Source organism: Catharus ustulatus, chromosome 29 (assembly GCF_009819885.2).
Source record: "Catharus ustulatus isolate bCatUst1 chromosome 29, bCatUst1.pri.v2, whole genome shotgun sequence".
In the NCBI taxonomy this organism is placed as follows: Eukaryota; Metazoa; Chordata; class Aves; order Passeriformes; family Turdidae; genus Catharus; species Catharus ustulatus.
This window is the reverse complement of record NC_046249.1, coordinates 2,817,411-2,833,829: the sequence shown is the minus strand read 5'-3', so window position 1 is coordinate 2,833,829 and position 16,419 is coordinate 2,817,411. Positions and strand designations below refer to the sequence as shown.

The window sequence follows — 16,419 nt, the reverse complement described above, 5'->3', positions numbered from 1 at the left end:
TGGGTGCTTTTTTGTGATTTTTTTGTGATTTTTTTTTATTTTTGGGGGTTTTTTGGCGGGGGGATTTTTTTATTATTATTTTTTTTTTGGGATTTTTTTAGGATTTTTTTGGGGGTATTTTTTGGGATTTTTTTGGGGGGGGATTTTTGGGGATTTTTTAAAATTGTTTTTTATTTTTGGGGATTTTTTGGGGATTTTTTTATTATTTTTTGGGAATTTTGGGGATTTTTTGGGATTTTTTGGGGGGAGTGTTTGAGATTTTTTTGGATTTTTTTCTGGATTTTTTTTATTTTTGGGGGACTTTTTGGCATTTATTTTTTTATTATTTTTTGGGATTTCGTGGGATTTTTTTTAAATTTTTTTTATTTTGGTGGATTTTTTTTTATTTTTTTGGGATTTTTTTTTCTTTTTTTTGGATTTTTTTTTATTTTTTGGGATTTTTTTTTTTCTCTTTTTTTTGGATTTTTTTTTTTTTTGGCAGCCACCTCCCGGCGCCAGCGGTGCCAGCGGGGTGGCGGTGCCAGGCGACACCGCCCGGGTGGCACCGGGCTGGGAACTCCTAAAAATAACCCAGGCGAGTTAATTATAGCTCCAATTAACCCTGAATCCCAAATCAACTCCACCCCCCCGCGATGTCCCCACGCGGGTGACACGGGGACACCCGTGACGCGCTGGGGACACCGCGGTGACATCGCGGTGACATTTCCTGCTCCGTGCCTCAGTTTCCCCGATTTGCAGCTTTGGGGGTGTCGGGGTGGCCCTGGGGGGGTTGGGGGGGCGGTGTCACCCTCGTTGGTGTCCCCAATGTCGCAGGGTGGGGACCCGGAGCCGCCCAGGCCAGACTGGGAAATAAAAATAAATAAAAATAAAAAATCGGTGGCGGCGGCTCCGGCTGTGCCCTGCCCTGTGTGCACCGCCCCGAGCGGGAATGAACCCAAAATATCCCCAAAAACCAAAATATCCCCAAAAACCAAAATATCCCCGGTGTGACCCCAAAAAAATCAAAATATCCCCGGTGTGACCCCCCCAAAAAATCAAAATATCCCCGGTGTCACCCCAAAAATCAAAATATCGCCGGTGTGAGCCCCCCAAAAAAACCAAAATATCCCCGGTGTGACCCCCCCAAAAAACCAAAATATCCCCAAAAACCAAAATATCCCCGGTGTGACCCCCCCAAAAATCAAAATATCCCCGGTGTGACCCCCCCAAAAATCAAAATATCCCCGGTGTGACCCCCCAAAAAATCAAAATATCCCCGGTGTGACCCCAAAAATCAAAATATCCCCGGTGTGACCCCCAAAAGCAAAATATCCCCGGTGTGACCCCAAAAATCAAAATATCCCCGGTGTGACCCCCCTGAAAAACAAAATATCCCCGGTGTGACCCCAAAAAATCAAAATATCCCCGGTGTGACCCCTCCAAAAAAATCAAAATATCCCCGGTGTGACCCCCCAAAAAATCAAAATATCCCCGGTGTGACCCCAAAAAAACAAAATATCCCCGGTGTGACCCCCCCAAAAATCAAAATATCCCCGGTGTCACCTCCCCCGAACCAAGACAACCCCGGTGTCACCCCCGGTGTCACCCCCCCGGTGTCACCCCCCGGTGTCACCCCCCGGTGTCACCCCCCCGGTGTCACCCCCCCGGTGTCACCCCCCGGTGTCACCCACCGGTGTCACCCCCGCAGCGCTCATTGTCCCCCCTCTTGGTTGGGGGTGACTTTGGGGTCCCTGGGGGTGTCCCGTGGGATTTGGGGACCCGGGTGATGCTGTCACCCCTCCCACCGTGGTGACGCGGCCGAGCTGTGACACATCGGTCACACGCGGTGACAGCGGCGGTGACAGCGGGGACAGGAATGGCCCCGTGACCCTGCCGGGAAACCAGTCCGGGCAGCCCCGGGGGTTGGGAGACCCCGGAGTCGGGGCGGGGGTTGTCACCCCCCTTGTCACCGCCGGGACACAGGGGGGGGGTGGCACTGCGGTGGCCTCAGCCGGGGCTGTCCCTCCGTGCCTCAGTTTCCCCCAAAGGAGGGCACAGGGCGCGTCACCAAAGCAGGGGACGCTGCGATGGCGCCGTGTCCCCAAAGCACAGGATGGCACCGTGTCCCCAAAGCAGGGGGACACTCCGGGATGGTACCGTGTCCCCAAAGCAGGGGACAATCTGTGATGGCACTGTGACCCCAAAGCACGGGACAGTCTGTGATGGCACCGTGTCCCCAAAACAGGGGATGGCACCGTGTCCCTAAAGCAGGGTACAGTCTGTGATGGCACCGTGTCCCCAAAGCACGGGATAGCACTGCGTCCCCAAAACCCGGGACACTCGGTGCTGTCACCGCGTCCCCAAAGCACGGGATGGCACCGCGTCCCCAAAACCCGGGACACTCGGTGCTGTCACCGCGTCCCCAAAGCACGGGATGGCACCGCGTCCCCAAAACCCGGGACACTCGGTGCTGTCACCGTGTCCCCAGCCGGACACCGCGTCCCCAGCCCCGCCCTGTCCCTGTCCCTGTCCCCGTGCCGGCGCTGGCGCCGCTCCCGAGCCGGGGCCACCTCGTGTGACCCCGCACGTGTCACAGGGACAGGGCAGGGCCAGCCCAGGTGAGCCCCAAACAAAGGGGGGACCCCACCCCGACCCTGGGGCTGTCCCTGCTCCCTGTCCCACCCCGGGGGGGGTTTGGGGACACGGGGACTTCCCGGGGTCCCCGCACCGCGGTTCCTGCGGGGGTGGGGGAAGCTCCAGGGGGCGGGGCCGTGCCTCAGTTTCCCCCGCGCCGTGGGTGTGTTTATTGGAAAAACCCTTTTCCACAGAAGGGCGGGGTGGGAATTTCTGCTCCAGCTGCGGCAGCGAGGCCACACGGGGGGGGAAATAAAAAATAAAATAAAATCCCAGCCCTATAAAAACCCCAGGGGAGGTGGAGCCCACCCCAAAACCCCAAAACCCACCCCAAAAATCCACCCAGGAGCGCCGGGAGCGGCTCCAGCAGCGCAGAGCCAACAGCAAACACCACTCACGTCAGACATTTTATTGCAAATCAATTCAGTTCCTCGCTCGGTAGAAGAATAAACTCTGGAAAAGATTCAGCTCAGGGCGTCCAAGTGCAAAAGCAGCACCCGGGGGGTGCAGGTCCGTCTGTGCAGACGGCGAGAATTCCTTGGAAAATGCAGTTTTTTGCGACAACATCAAAAATAAAAAAAAAAAAAAATAAAAATCCAGCCCTCCGCAGTCCTCGCCTCCATCAGGTCCCAGCTGCCGAAAATCGCGACAGTGGCAGCTCCGGGGTCAGCCCCGCGGGTCAGCTGCTCCGGCCAGTGTCCAGCGCGGCTCCGGCCAGTGTCCAGCGGCTCCGGACAGTGGTGTCCACTCGGGCTGCGGCCAGTGGTGTCCAGTGGCTCCGGCCAGTGTCCGTCCAGCCGGGCTGCGGCCAGTGGTGTCCACTCGGGCTCCGGCCAGCAGCTCGGGCCAGTGTCCAGCGGCTCCGGCCAGTGGTGTCCAGTGGCTCCGGACAGTGGTGTCCACTCAGGCTCTGACCAGCGGCTCCGGCCAGTGTCCATCCAGCCGAGCTCCAACCAGTGGTGTCCACTCGGGCTCCGGCCAGTGTCCAGCGGCTCCGGCCAGTGGTGTCCAGCCAGTGTCCACCCGGGCTCCAGTCAGCGGCTGCGGCCAGTGTCCACTTGGCTCCGGCCAGCGGTGTCCACCCGGGCTCCAGCCAGCGGTTCTGGCCAGTGTCCAGCAGCTCCGGCCAGTGGTGTCCGGCTGGCTCCGGCCAGTGGTGTCCACTCAGCCCCGGCTCCTCCATCCCCACCGCAGCGGCCGCGCTCCCCTCTCCTCTCTCCGGTTCAAAACAAAAATAAAATCGGTGCGTGTTGGGGATTGGGGGTTGGAACTCGCTGTTTCTTCTTTTCTCGGTTTTGTTTTTTTTTCCTGCTGTTTTACGTTGGAAGTTTTTTTTTTTTTTTAAGGTTTTTAACCCTTTGAGTCCGGGCCGGGCTCAGCGCTCCTGCAGACACACGTACGGCACCCACTGGTTCCTGTCGCGACTCTCGGCGCAGTAACTCGCCACCTCCGCCAAGCCCTGGCTCTTCCAGCCGTCCGTGTGCGGGTTCTGGGGGGGGGGGAAAGCAGAGCACGAGGTCAGCGCCACCACTGTCGCGACACGTGTCCCCTCCCTGTCACCCTCCCCGTGACCCGCCCGTGCTCACCGTGACCAGCAGGCAGTGCAGGTCGCGGGGCTCGGCCTGCGCCTCGGGCTCGCCCAGGATGGTGGCCAGGCGCTGCATGCCCGACACGCGCAGGATGTGGATGTCGTTGTCGCAACAGAACGCCTGGATCAGCGTGAAGTGGATCTGCAGGGCGATGTCGCCTTCGTCCTCCTCGTCGGTGGCCAGCACGCACAGCACCACGCTGTCGGGGTCCCTGCGGGGGCGCGGGGGGTTAGATCGGGATAGTTCCCCTCCCGCTATCGCGATAAGAATGAAGAACAGACCCCCCCAATCCTGCCGGGTCACCCCCCTGTACAAACACCAGAGCCAGCCCTGCGCTAAGCGAACCCCGCCACGCGAACCAGACCCCCCCCGACACACCGCCCGACACACAGCCCTATCGCGATACTCACACATTCATCAGCTTGGCCGACTCGTACACCCCCACGGTGAGCCGGTCCTGCCGCTGCGCCGCCACCAGCAGCCGCTCCACCGCCTCGCTCACCGCCTGCATCCTGTCGGGAGGAACGGCACAGCCGGTGAGCGGCGACAGGCGACACGCACGGAGCCGCGCCCGGAGCACCCCGACCGCCCGACACTTACTTGCTGCTATCGCAAGGCACCAGCTCCTCCAGGGTCATGGTGCAATTGTAATCCTCGGGAGAAGAAGGCAAATTCCAAGTGTAATAGTCCTGAGTGCGGCTATCGCGGGGATATCGCGGAGATACCGCGGCGCTATCGCGATTCCCGGCCCCGCCGCGCTCCCGCCGCCGCTCCAGCACGATCGGTCTGAGGCGATGCCGCACCCTGCGCCGCCTTTTATCGGCTCCGGCCGCGGGGCGGGGCCTCGCGTGGCGCCCCCGCTTCGCCCATTGGCTGAGCCGCCCACGGGCGCCGCGCTGATTGGGCGCCGCCGGCGGGGCCCACGTGGGGTGAAACGCGGGGGGGGTGAGAGCGCGCGGGGGAAACCCCCGCCCTGAAACTGCGCCCCCCCCCGCGCCGGGAAGTGCGTGGGACCGGCCGGGCGGCAAAACCGGGAACGGGGGGAGGAGAGGTGGGGGGGGATCGGTTCGTGCAGCGGGGAGGGGAGGGGGGGTCGGTGCACCGGGGGCTGCACCGGGGGTCGCTGCAGGGGTCGGTTCGTGCACCGGGGGCTGCACCGGGGGTCGGTTCGTGCACCGGGGGGGGAAGGGGGAGTCGGTGCACAGGGGGTCGCTCCGTGCACCGGGAGCTGCACCGGGGGTCGCTGCAGGGGTCGGTTCGTGCACCGGGGGCTGCACCGGGGGTCGCTCCGAGGGTCGGTTAATGCACCAGGAGCTGCACCGGGGGTCGCTCCGGGGGTCGGTTCGTGCACCGGGAGCTGCACAGGGGGTCGGTTCATGCACCGGGAGCTGCACAGGGGGGTCGGTCCGTGCACCGGGGGTCGGTTCGTGCACCGGGGGTCGGTCCGTGCACCGGGAGCTGCACCGGGGGTCGCTCCGGGGGTCGGTTCATGCACCGGGAGCTGCACAGGGGGGTCGGTCCGTGCACCGGGGGTCGCTCCGGGGGTCGGTTCGTGTACCGGAGGTGGTCTGTGGTACCGAAGGCTGCACCGGGGATCGGTTCGTGCACAGGGGGCTGCACCGGGGGTCGGTCGGTGCACCGGGGATGGTCTGTAGCACCGGGAGCTGCACAGGGGGGTCGGTCCGTGCACCGCGGGTTGCTCCGGGGGTCGGTCGGGGCACCGGGGGTCGGTTCTTGCACAGGGTGGGTCAGTCCGTGGAACCGGGGGTTTCTCCAGTGGCCGGTTCATGCACGGGGGGCTGCACGGCGGAGGTCGGTCCGTGGGACCGGAGCTGTACTGGGGGTCGGGGGCTGCACCGGGGTCTTTGTGCACGGAGTGGGGGCTGTACCGGGGGGTCGGTCCGTGCACCGGGGGCTGCACCGGGGCTCTGTGGGTGGAGCGGGGGCTGCACCGGGAGGCGGCAATTCACGCACCGGGGCGCGGGGGAGGCTGGGTCCGTGCAGCGGGACCCGCAGGCGGGGGCGGGGGCGGGAGCGGTCGGGGCGCTCCGAGCCGGGGACACGCGGGGACACGCGGGGAGCTGCGAGCTGCGGCCGCCACCTGCCGGGGACACGGCCCCGCTGCCCGCGCTGTCCCGGGGCTGGGCACACCGGGATCGCCTCATCCCGGTTCCCGCAGCTGCAGGCCCGGCCCGGTGCGCGAGCCCCCGGGGCCGTGGGAGGTGCCCACGCTGTGCCTCAGTTTCCCTGTGCCGCGTCCTCCTGGGCCGTGTTTCCCCCGCTGCCGCCTGCCCACGGCGGTGCTGGCGCTCCGTGCGTGTCCCCGCTGTCCCCTCCCTGTCCCCGCTGTCCCCGCGCTGTCCCGTGTCCGAGCACGGCCGGACTCATCGCAGCGATGGCCGCGCTCCCGCTCCGACTCCTCCGAGCCAGCAGGCGGCGCTGTCTCCGCCCTCTCGCTGCTCCCGCCGCGAAGCCTTCTGGGAAATGTAGTCCTGGGGCGCCCCGCCCTTCCCGCGCCATTAAACGGGGACTACATTACCCAGAAGGCTTCGCGTCCTTGGGTGGGCGGGGCCTCGGGGTGTGGGCGGGGCGCGGCGCCGCCAAACTGGGACCGGGACCGGGGAACCGGGGCTGAGCTGGAATGGACCCGGGACCCGCGGGGAGACCGGGGTGGGGGTCAACAAACCGGGCTGAGGGCACCCGAACCGGGACCGGACCGAGTGGGGGCAGCCGAAACGGAGCTGGAGCAGGATCGCGAGACACCGGACCGGGTCTAAAACCACCAGACCGGGCTCGGGGTTCTCCACGCTCCGGTCCTGCCGGTGTCCGGCGGTGCCCCCGCCCTGTCCCGGTTTCTCCGGGGGTCTCCCCGTGGACCCTCCGGGCGGGGACCCCCAAACCCCAGCGAGGAGGAGGAAGGGGAGGAAGGGGATGGGGGAGGATGCTCGGGTGTGACGCTGATGGTGGGGATGAGCTGGGATGGCGGCGGGACAGGGGGGTGAGGAGGGACCGGGGGACAACGGGGACCCCACGGGGATGCGGTGAAACCGGGGGATCCCCCGGGAACGGGGCCGGTGTCTGTGGGGACTCTGGGGGGGTCGGGACCACTTGGGGTTCAGGGACATGAAGGGACCAGACTGGGATGGAACGGGACCGGAGACTGGGATGGAACGGGACCGGAGACTGGGATGGAACCGGACCGGAGAGCCGCGCTGGGGACTCTGGAGAGCTGCACCTCCCCCGTCTGTCCCCCTGTTTGTCCCCGCTGTCCCCCCCGCTGTCCCCGCCTTCCCACCAAAGCCATTTGTCACCCCCGGTCTGTGCCGTGTCCGGAGGGACGCTCCCGGTGTTTGCTCAGGGAATTGGCAGCGGCTGAAGCCTGGTGGGTCACCCGGGGGTCCCCGCCTGCCCACGGTGCTGACGTCCGTGCCTGGTGGCCCCTGTGTCCCCAGGGATGCTGTGTCCCCCTCCAGCCCGGTGACAATGCGGGGTTTGGTGGGGACACAGGTGCCCCGTGTGCGTCACCGCGGGTTTGGGGGTGGTTAGGGGGGGATATAAAACCGAGCCTGGCACATCCCGGAGCTCCCAGAGGCGCAGCGGGGACATGGAGAGGGCTCGGCTGTGCCAGCTCTGCCTGCTGGGCTCCGCTCTGCTCCTGCTCGGAACCCCCGAACCGGTCCCGGAGCTCCGGGCCAGCCGGGAGGACACGGAGCTGGTGAGGGGCTGCGGGAGGGGGGTTTGGGGCATTTTGGGGTCTTGGGGGGTCCCTGGGGAATTGGGGAGGGGGAACCGGGACCCCTCCGCTGGTTTGGAGCTGTCGGGTCCTCGCAGCACGGGGGCATCGCTGGATTGGGAATTTTGGATTTTTCCTCCTTCTCTGCTCCATCCTGAGCTCTGTTTCAGCTGCAGGGAGGGGGGTGGGACCGGAGGGGGGACGTGAGGGCTCACCCGACAGCGGGAGGGACCCGGAGAACAGACCCTGAACCCCCCGATCCTGGCCGGGATGGGACAGGCACAGGGTGGGGATGGGACAGGGTGGGACAGGGGACACGGGGTGACAGATCCAGAACCCCTGGGTGTGCTGGGGGACGCGGGGGTGACAGATCCAGAGATCCCGGGTGTCCCGGGGAACTCGGGGTGACGGATCCAGAGTGCGTGGGTGTGCTGGGGGACTCGGGGTGACACGGATCTGGAGTTCCTAGGTGTCCCCAGAGCCTCGAGGTGACAGATCCAAAGTCCCTGGGTGTGTTGGGGGACGCGGGGGTGACAGATCCAGAGATCCTGGATGTGCTGGGGGCACTCGGGGTGACAGTTCCAAAGTCCCTTGGTGTCCCGGGGGACTCGGGGTGACAGATCCAAAGTCCCTTGGTGTCCCCAGAGCCTCGGGGTGACAGATCCAGAGCTCCTGGGTGTGTTGGGGGACTCGGGGTGACAGATCCAGAACCCCTGCGTGTGCTGGGGAACTCGGGGTGGCAGTTCCAAAGTCCCTTGGTGTCCCGGGGAACTCGTGGTGACGGATACAGAATCCCTGGGTATGCTGGGGAACTCGGGGTGACACGGATCCGGAGTTCCTGGGTGTCCCCAGAGCCTCGGGGTGACAGATCCAGGACCCCCGGGTGTCCCCAGAGCCCTGGGGTGCCCCCCGGGTGTCCCCGGAGCCTCAGGGTGACACAGATCCAGAGCCTTGGGGTGTCCCCAGAGCCTCGGGGTAACAGGGATCAGGGCCCCCCGGTGTCCCCGGAGCCCTGGGGTGCCCCCCGGTGTCCCGGCCATTCCCGGTGTCCCGGCGCTGCAGGCGGGGCTGCTCCAGGAGCTGCTGGACGAGCCGGGACCGCGGGAGCTGCCGGCGCTGGAGAAGAGGCTGAGCTGGGTGCCCTGGGTACGGCGGGGCTCGGTCTGGGGGGGCTCAGGGGCTCGGGCTGGGGGGCTCAGGGACCCCCAAACCCCCTTTTGGGGGGTCCAGCCCCGGAGCTGACGGTGCCGCCCCGCAGTGCGCGCGCTGGGAGTCGTGCGCGGTGCGGAGGGGGGCGCGCATCGGGAAACGCTGCAGCTGCGCCCCCGGCACCTCCTGCGACCTCCGCATCCTCAAGTGCTCCTGAGGGAGCGGGGACACCGAGGGACATCGAGGGACAGCAGCTGCCACCCGCCCCCAGCCCCCTCCCCGCACCGGGATGGACCCGCACAGCCCCCCCGGTTCCCGGTGCCCCCGGGGCTGGCGGTGTCCAGGGACACAATAAACCATTGGATCCAAGCCTGCCGCCTGTTTTGGGGGGGATTTTGAGGTTCTCGACCTCCTCTGCCACTGGGCAGGGTCCTGGTGGGGTGGGGATCCCATCCCGCTGTGGGGCCAGCGGAGGCTGTGGGGACCAGGAATGGGAACGCTGCGGGGACAGGCAGGGAGCTGAGACCTGGATCCTAGAATCCACATTGAGAATCCCCCATCCACGATTCCCAATCCCTCACCCAGAATCCCAAATCCCCATCTCAAATGCCCCATCCAGAATCCCCTATTCACGATCCCAAACCCCCGTCTAGAATCCCTATTCAGAATCCTGGTTCTCCAACCACGATCCCGAATCTGCACCCAGAATCTAGAAATCCCCATCCCCAATCCCCATCCAGAATTCCAAATCCCCATCCAGTATCCCCTACTGACGATCCCAAAGCCCCACCCGGAATCCCAAATCCCCTTCCAGAATCCCCTATTTACGATCCCAAATCCCCCATCCAGATTCCCAACCCCCCGTCCAGAATCCCCATCCACGACCCCAAACCCCCATCCCAAATCCCCCATTCAGAATCCCGAATCCCCATTCATAATCCCAAATCCCCATCCCAAATCCCCCATCCACGATCCCAAATCCCCATCCCGAATCCCCCATCCAGAATCCCCCATTCACGACCCCAAATCCCCATCCAGAATCCCAAATCCCGACCCCAAATCCCCACCCAGAATCCCAAATCCCCATCCAGATTCCCAAATCCCAATCCCCATTCAGAATCCCCTATTCACGATCCCAAATCCCCATCCAGAATCCCAAATCCCGATCCCAAATCCCCCATCCAGAATCCACTATTCACGATCCCAAATCCCCATCCAGAATCCCAAATCCCGATCCCAAATCCCCATTCAGAATCCCAAATCCCCCATCTCCGACCCCAAATCCCCACCCCAGCCCCCCACCCCCCGACCCGCGCGGACCCCACCCAGCCCCACCCCGCGCGTTGCCCTTTTAAGACCCCTCTCTCCCACCTCCGCTCCGCCCACCCTCCTCCCCTACACCGCCTCCCATTGGCTGGCGGTGACATCAGTGGGCGTGTCCCGCCGGGCGGTGACGCAGGGGGCGTGGCCAGCGGCCGGGCGGGGGGCGCCGAAGATGGCGGCGGCTGCGGCGGCTGCGGCCGCTCCGGCCGCGGGGCCTCGCCGCTTCTCGCTGCTCGCCATCGTGGGCGGCGGCTGCCACCGGCCCGGCCTGCGAGCCGCCGCCCTGCAGCAGCTGGAGCGAGGTGAGACGGCGGGATGCTGCGGGGGATGCTCCGGGAGCCGCCCGCCCCTCACGGCGGGGATGGCCCCGCTCGGGCCCGCGGCTCCCGGGGGGGATCGGGGTGGGGTCGGCCCCGTTGGGTTCGCAGGTTCCCGAGGTTTTGCGGGATTTGCTGCCTGGGATTTGGTTGTTCCTGGGTTTGGCTCTGTAAAATCCCAGCATCTGCCCCGTTTCCTGCCCCCAATCCCTCAGGGAGCTCAGGCCTCCTGCTCTTTATTCTCCCGAGATCTCCGGGATTTGCTGCTCCAGGATCCGATAATTTCCCTGACCCCTAAACCCCCAGGATCTGCCCCACTGAATCCCCAGGATCTGCACCCCTGAATCCGCAGGATTTGCCCCCCTAAATTCACAGGATCTGTCCCCTAAATCCCCAGGATCTGAACCCCTAAATTTCCAGGATTTTACCCCTAAATTCACAGGATCTGTCCCCTAAATGCCCAGGATTTTAATGCCTAAATCCTCAGGATTTGCCCTCCAAACCCCCACGATCTGCACCCCTAAATTCCCAGGATTTTCCCCCCTAAATTCCCAGGATCTGAGGCCCTAAATCTGCAGGATCTGCCCCCTAAAGCCTCAGGATTTGAACCCCTAAACCCCCAGGATTTTAACCCCTAAATTCCCAGGATTTTCTCCCTAAACCCCCAAGATCTGCCCCCCAAACCCCCAGGATCTGAACTCCTAAATCCCCAGAATCTGCCCCCTAAATCACCAGGATTTATCCCCCTAAACCCCCAGGATCTGAGCCCCTAAACCCCCAGGATTTCCCCCCTAAATCCCCAGGATTTTAACCCCAGAATTTGCCCCCTAAACCCCCAGGATTTTCCCCCTAGATCCCCAGGTTTTGCCTCTTTCCCTGCCCCACATTCTGCAGGTCCCCCCCCATCCCTCCCCAAACCCGAATTTTGTTGATACCAAGAACCCAAATCCCAAACCCACCATGAGAACAACACTCCCCTCCTTGTGAGGCCGTCCCAAACCTCCCCAAAACCACCCCAAAAAAGCCCCAAAAAAACGGCCCCAACCCCTTGTGCAACCCCGCTTGCACCATCCCCCACAACCACCCACGTTTCTTTATGAATAAACTCCTAAAAAATCATTTTTGTGAAGCCCTAAAAAAGACATTTGTGCGCTGCACCTGTGCCCGTGGTGCTGACAGGTAGCTGCAAATCTTTTAATTCCTTAATGAGCGTTTTGGAGGAGGTGTTGGCAGAGCTCTGCGTGCCCTGGGGGTTGGAATTTGGGATTTGTGAGTCACACAAAGAGCTCACCTGGCAGGCAGGTGTGGGCATTTGGGACAGCCCAAAAACACCTCGAGGATCCCCAATTTTAGGGGTTTTTTTTGGGGTGGTGCTGGTGGGGTTTGAGGTCTCTCCAATTTTGATTTTTGTTGGAATTTCTGATTTTTTTTTTTTTTTTTGTTTTTGTTGGCAGGGATCCGCTCGTGGGACATCGACCTCACCTGCTGCAACCTGGACGAGCAGCTGAAGCTTTTTGTGTCCAGGCACTCTGCCACCTTCTCCAGTATTGTGAAAGGTGAGGGGGGAGAAAACAGGGGGAAAAGTGGGGGAAACAAGGGGGAATATGGGGGGAAAACAAGGGGAATGTAGGGGGAAAACAGGGACAGTGTGGGATAAAAGCAGGGGAAATATGGGGGAAAAACAAGGGAAATAGGGATAGAAATGGGGAAAATGTGGGGTGAAAGCAGGGGAAAGTGTGGGATAGAAACAGGGAAATGTGGGGTAAAAACAGGAGAAATGTGGGGGGAAAACAAGAGGAAGTGTGGGGGGGAAACAGGGGAAGTGTGGGGGGGAACAGGGGAAGTGTGAGGGGAAAGGAGGGGAAATGTGGGATACAGCAGGGGAAATGTGGGGGAAATGCAGGGAAAGTTTAGGATAGAAACAGGGAAAATGTGGGGGAAAAACAGGGGAAATATGGGGTAAAAACAGGGGAAGTGTGGGGGAGAAACAGGGAAATGTGGGGTAGAACAGGGGAAGTGTGGGATAGAAATGGAGAAAATGTGGGGGGAAAACAAGGGGAAATAGGGGATAAAAGTAGGGGAAATGTGGGGTAAAAACAGGGAAAATGTAGGGGAAAAACAGGGAATATGTGGGGGGAAAGCAGGGAAATGTGGGATACAGCAGGGGAAGTGTGGGATAGAAACAGGGAAATGTGGGGGGAAAACAGGGACAGTGTGGGGTAAATGCAGAGGAAAATGTGGGGTAAAACAGGGGGAAATGTAGGGGAAAAGCAGGGGAAATAGGGGATAAAAGTAGGGGAAATGTGGGGGAAAAGCAGAGGAAAGGCAGGGGAAATGTGGGATAGAAACAGGGAAAGTGTTGGGTAAAATCAGGAGAAGTGTGGGATAGAAATGGGGAAAATGTGGGGGAAAAGCAGGGGAAATAGGGGATAAAAGTAGGGGAAATATGGGGTAAAAACAGGGGAAATGCAGGGGAAATGTGGGATAGAAACAGGGGAAATGTGGGGGAAAAGCAGGGGAAATATGGGATAAAAGTAGGGGAAATGTGAGGGGAAAAGCAAGGGAATATGTAGGGCAAATGCAGGGGAAGTGAGGGGTAAATGCAAGGGAATATGTAGGGTAAATGCAGGGGAAATAGGGGATAAAAGCAGGAAAAATGTGGGGTAGAAATAGGGGAAATAGAAGATTAAAACAGGAAAAATGTGGGATAAAAGCAGGGGAAATATGGGATAAAAATGGGAAATAGGGGAAAAAGAAGGGGAAATATGGGATAAAAGCAGAGGAAATGTGGAATAAAAGCAGTGGAAATAGGGGATAAAAGCAGGGGAAATATGGGATAGAAACAGGGAAAATGTGGGATAAAAGCAATGAAAGAATGGGATAAAAACAGGGGAAATATGGGATAGAAACAGGGAAAATGTGGGATAAAAGCAATGAAAGAATGGGATAAAAACAGGGGAAATATGGGATAGAAACAGGGAAAATGTGGGATAAAAGCAATGAAAGAATGGGATAAAAACAGGGGAAATATGGGATAGAAACAGGGAAAATGTGGGGTAAAAACTGGGAAAGTATGGGATAAAAATGGAAAATATGGGGGAAAAGGAGGAGAAATATGGGATAAAGTAGAGGAAATATGGGATAAAAGCAGTGGAAATGTGGGATAGAAACAGGAGAAGGGTGCAGATCACTCCTGGAGGGGGGGTTGTTGATCAGGGCCCCCTCCCCATCCCATCCCCCAGGGGCTCTGGGACAGCCCTGGCTTTGTCCCCAAAGCCCGTGGTGTCCCCAACCCCCGTGGTGTCCCCAAAGCCCGTGGTGTCCCCAAACCCCGTGGTGTCCCCACGTGAGGAGCAGCTTCCTGCTCCACCCTCGGGATTTCCGGTGGGGTGGGGTGGGTGGGATTGATGGGATGGAATTTATGGGATTTATGGAATGGAATTTGTGGGATTGATGGGATGGGATTTATGGAATGGGATTTATGGGATTGGTGGGATGAGATTTATGGATGGGATTTGTGGGGTGGGATGGGATTGATGGGATTGGATTAGGATGGAATTTATGGGATTTCTGGGATGGGATTTATGGGATTGATGGGATGGGGTTTGTGGGGTGAGATTTATGGGATTGATGAGATTTATAGGATGGGATTTATGGGATTGGATTGATGAGGTTTATGGGATTGATGGAATTTATGGGATTGATGAAATTTATGGGATGGGATTGATGAGATTTATAGGATGGGATTTATGGGATTGATGGGATGAGATTTGTGGATGGGATTGATGAGATTTATGGGATGGGATTGATGAGATTTATAGGATGGGATTTATGGGATTGATGGGATGAGATTTGTGGATGGGATTGATGAGATTTATGGGATGGGATTTATGGGGTGGGATTTATGGGGTTTGTGGGATTTATGGGATAGGATTGATGGGATTGATGAGATTGATGGGATTGGATTAGGATGGGATTGGTGGGATTTATGGGATTTATGGGATGGGATTTATGGGATTGATGGGATTGGATTAGGATGTGGTTTATGGGATGGGATTTATGGGATTTCTGGGAGTGATGGGGAAGGTGGAGCTGGGGCTGCTCCAGTTCCATTTCCCCACCCTTGGTTGGGGTTTCCCTGTTTGGGAAGGGAAATGGAGCCCCCAAACCCCCCTGCAGTGTTTGGGGGGGGGTCTCCCCTCCCCTCCCCTCCCCTCCCCTGCCCATGGCAGGAGGGACACGGGAAATGTTTCCCTTGGGCCCTGTGGTGTGCAGAGCCCTCTGCTGGGAATCCAAATCCCTATCTGGAATCCAGAATCCCACATCCCCATCCAGAATCCCCATCCACAATCCCAAATCCCTATCCCAAATCCTCATCCAGAATCCCAGATCCTCATGCAGAATCCCCCATCCATGATCCCAAATCCCCACCCAGAATCCTGGATCTCCATCTAGAATCCCGAATCCTCATCCACAATCCCAAATCCCTATCTAAAATCCCCACCCAGAACCCCAAATCCCCATCCAGAATCTCTCATTCACGATCCCAAATCCCCACCCAGAATCCCCATTCAGAATCCTGCACCCAGAATCCCACATCCCCACCCAGAATCCCCACCCAGAATCCTGGATCTCCACCCAGAATCCCAAATCCCCATTCAGAATCCACAATCCCAAATCCCCACCCAAAATCCCCTATTCACAATTCCAAATCCCTATCCAGAATCCCCATTCAGAATCCCAAATCCCCATCCAGAATCTCTCATTCATGATCCCAAATCCGCATTCAGAATCCCAAATCCCCATTCAGAATCCTCCATCCACGATCCCAACTCCCTACCCAGAATCCCCACCCAGAATCCCATATTCCCACCCAGAATCCTGGATCTCCACCCAGAATCCCAAATCCCCACCCACAATCCCCTATTCACAATCCCAAATCCCCACCCAGAGCCCTGTCTCTCCCCCAGCCTCCCAGGGGCTCAGGTTTGGGTTTTGGGGGGTTTTTTGGGGTTTTTTTTGGGGTTTTTGGGGTTTTTTTGGGCTTTCACAGCCGTGTCCCCCCAGGCCAGCGGACCCTGCACCACCGCGGGGACGTCCTGGAGACGCTGGTGCTGCTGAACCCCTCGGACAAATCCCTGTGTGACGAGGTGAGGGGGGATTCTGATGGGAATTCCTGATCTGGGAATTCCTGCTCTGGGAATTCCTGTTTTGGGGGGATTCTGCTGGGGGATTCCTGATCTGGGAATTCTGCTGAGGGGATTCTGCTCTGGGAATTCCTGTTTTGGGGGGATTCTGCTGGGGGATTCCTGATCTGTGGGAATTCCTGGTGCTGCTGAACCCCTCGGACAAATCCCTGTGTGACGAGGTGAGGGGGGATTCCTGCTCTGGGAATTCCTGGTTTGGGGGGATTCTCCTGGGGGATTCCTGATCTGGGGGGATTCCTGGTGCTGCTGAACCGCTCGGACAAATCCCTGTGTGATGAGGTGAGATGGGAATTCCTGATCTGGGAATTCCTGGTTTGGGGGGATTCCTAATGGGGGATTCCTGATCTGGGGGGATTCCTGGTGCTGCTGAACCCCTCGGACAAATCCCTGTGTGACGAGGTGAGGGGGGAATTCTGTTCTGGGAATTCTTGATCTGGGAATTCCTGCTCTGGGAATTCCTGGTTTGGGGGGATTCTCCTGGGGGATTC

At 59.7% G+C, this 16,419-nt stretch overlaps 3 protein-coding genes across 3 annotated transcripts; 2 read left to right on the top strand and 1 right to left on the bottom strand.

Moving 5' to 3' along the window:
• Nucleotides 1-3,007: 3,007 nt before the first annotated feature.
• On the bottom strand, nt 3,008-4,980 carry GADD45B (growth arrest and DNA damage inducible beta). Its single transcript, XM_033082208.1, has 4 exons — nt 4,803-4,980; nt 4,613-4,714; nt 4,200-4,413; nt 3,008-4,102 (listed from the first exon to the last, which is right to left on the bottom strand). The coding sequence occupies exons 1-4, from the start codon at nt 4,838-4,840 to the stop codon at nt 3,989-3,991; spliced, it is 468 nt and encodes a 155-aa protein (XP_032938099.1). The 5' UTR covers nt 4,841-4,980; the 3' UTR covers nt 3,008-3,988.
• Nucleotides 4,981-7,353: 2,373 nt separating this feature from the next.
• On the top strand, nt 7,354-9,451 carry LOC117008398 (cocaine- and amphetamine-regulated transcript protein-like). Its single transcript, XM_033082210.2, has 3 exons — nt 7,354-7,917; nt 8,998-9,081; nt 9,194-9,451. The coding sequence occupies exons 1-3, from the start codon at nt 7,807-7,809 to the stop codon at nt 9,299-9,301; spliced, it is 303 nt and encodes a 100-aa protein (XP_032938101.1). The 5' UTR covers nt 7,354-7,806; the 3' UTR covers nt 9,302-9,451.
• A 1,128-nt stretch (nt 9,452-10,579) lies between these two features.
• On the top strand, nt 10,580-15,904 carry LOC117008250 (microtubule-associated protein 1S-like). The gene is made up of 3 exons (XM_033081929.1): nt 10,580-10,709; nt 12,179-12,280; nt 15,792-15,904. Exons 1-3 carry the CDS (start codon nt 10,580-10,582, stop codon nt 15,902-15,904), a joined length of 345 nt encoding a protein of 114 aa, XP_032937820.1.
• The last annotated feature ends 515 nt before the right edge of the window (nt 15,905-16,419 follow it).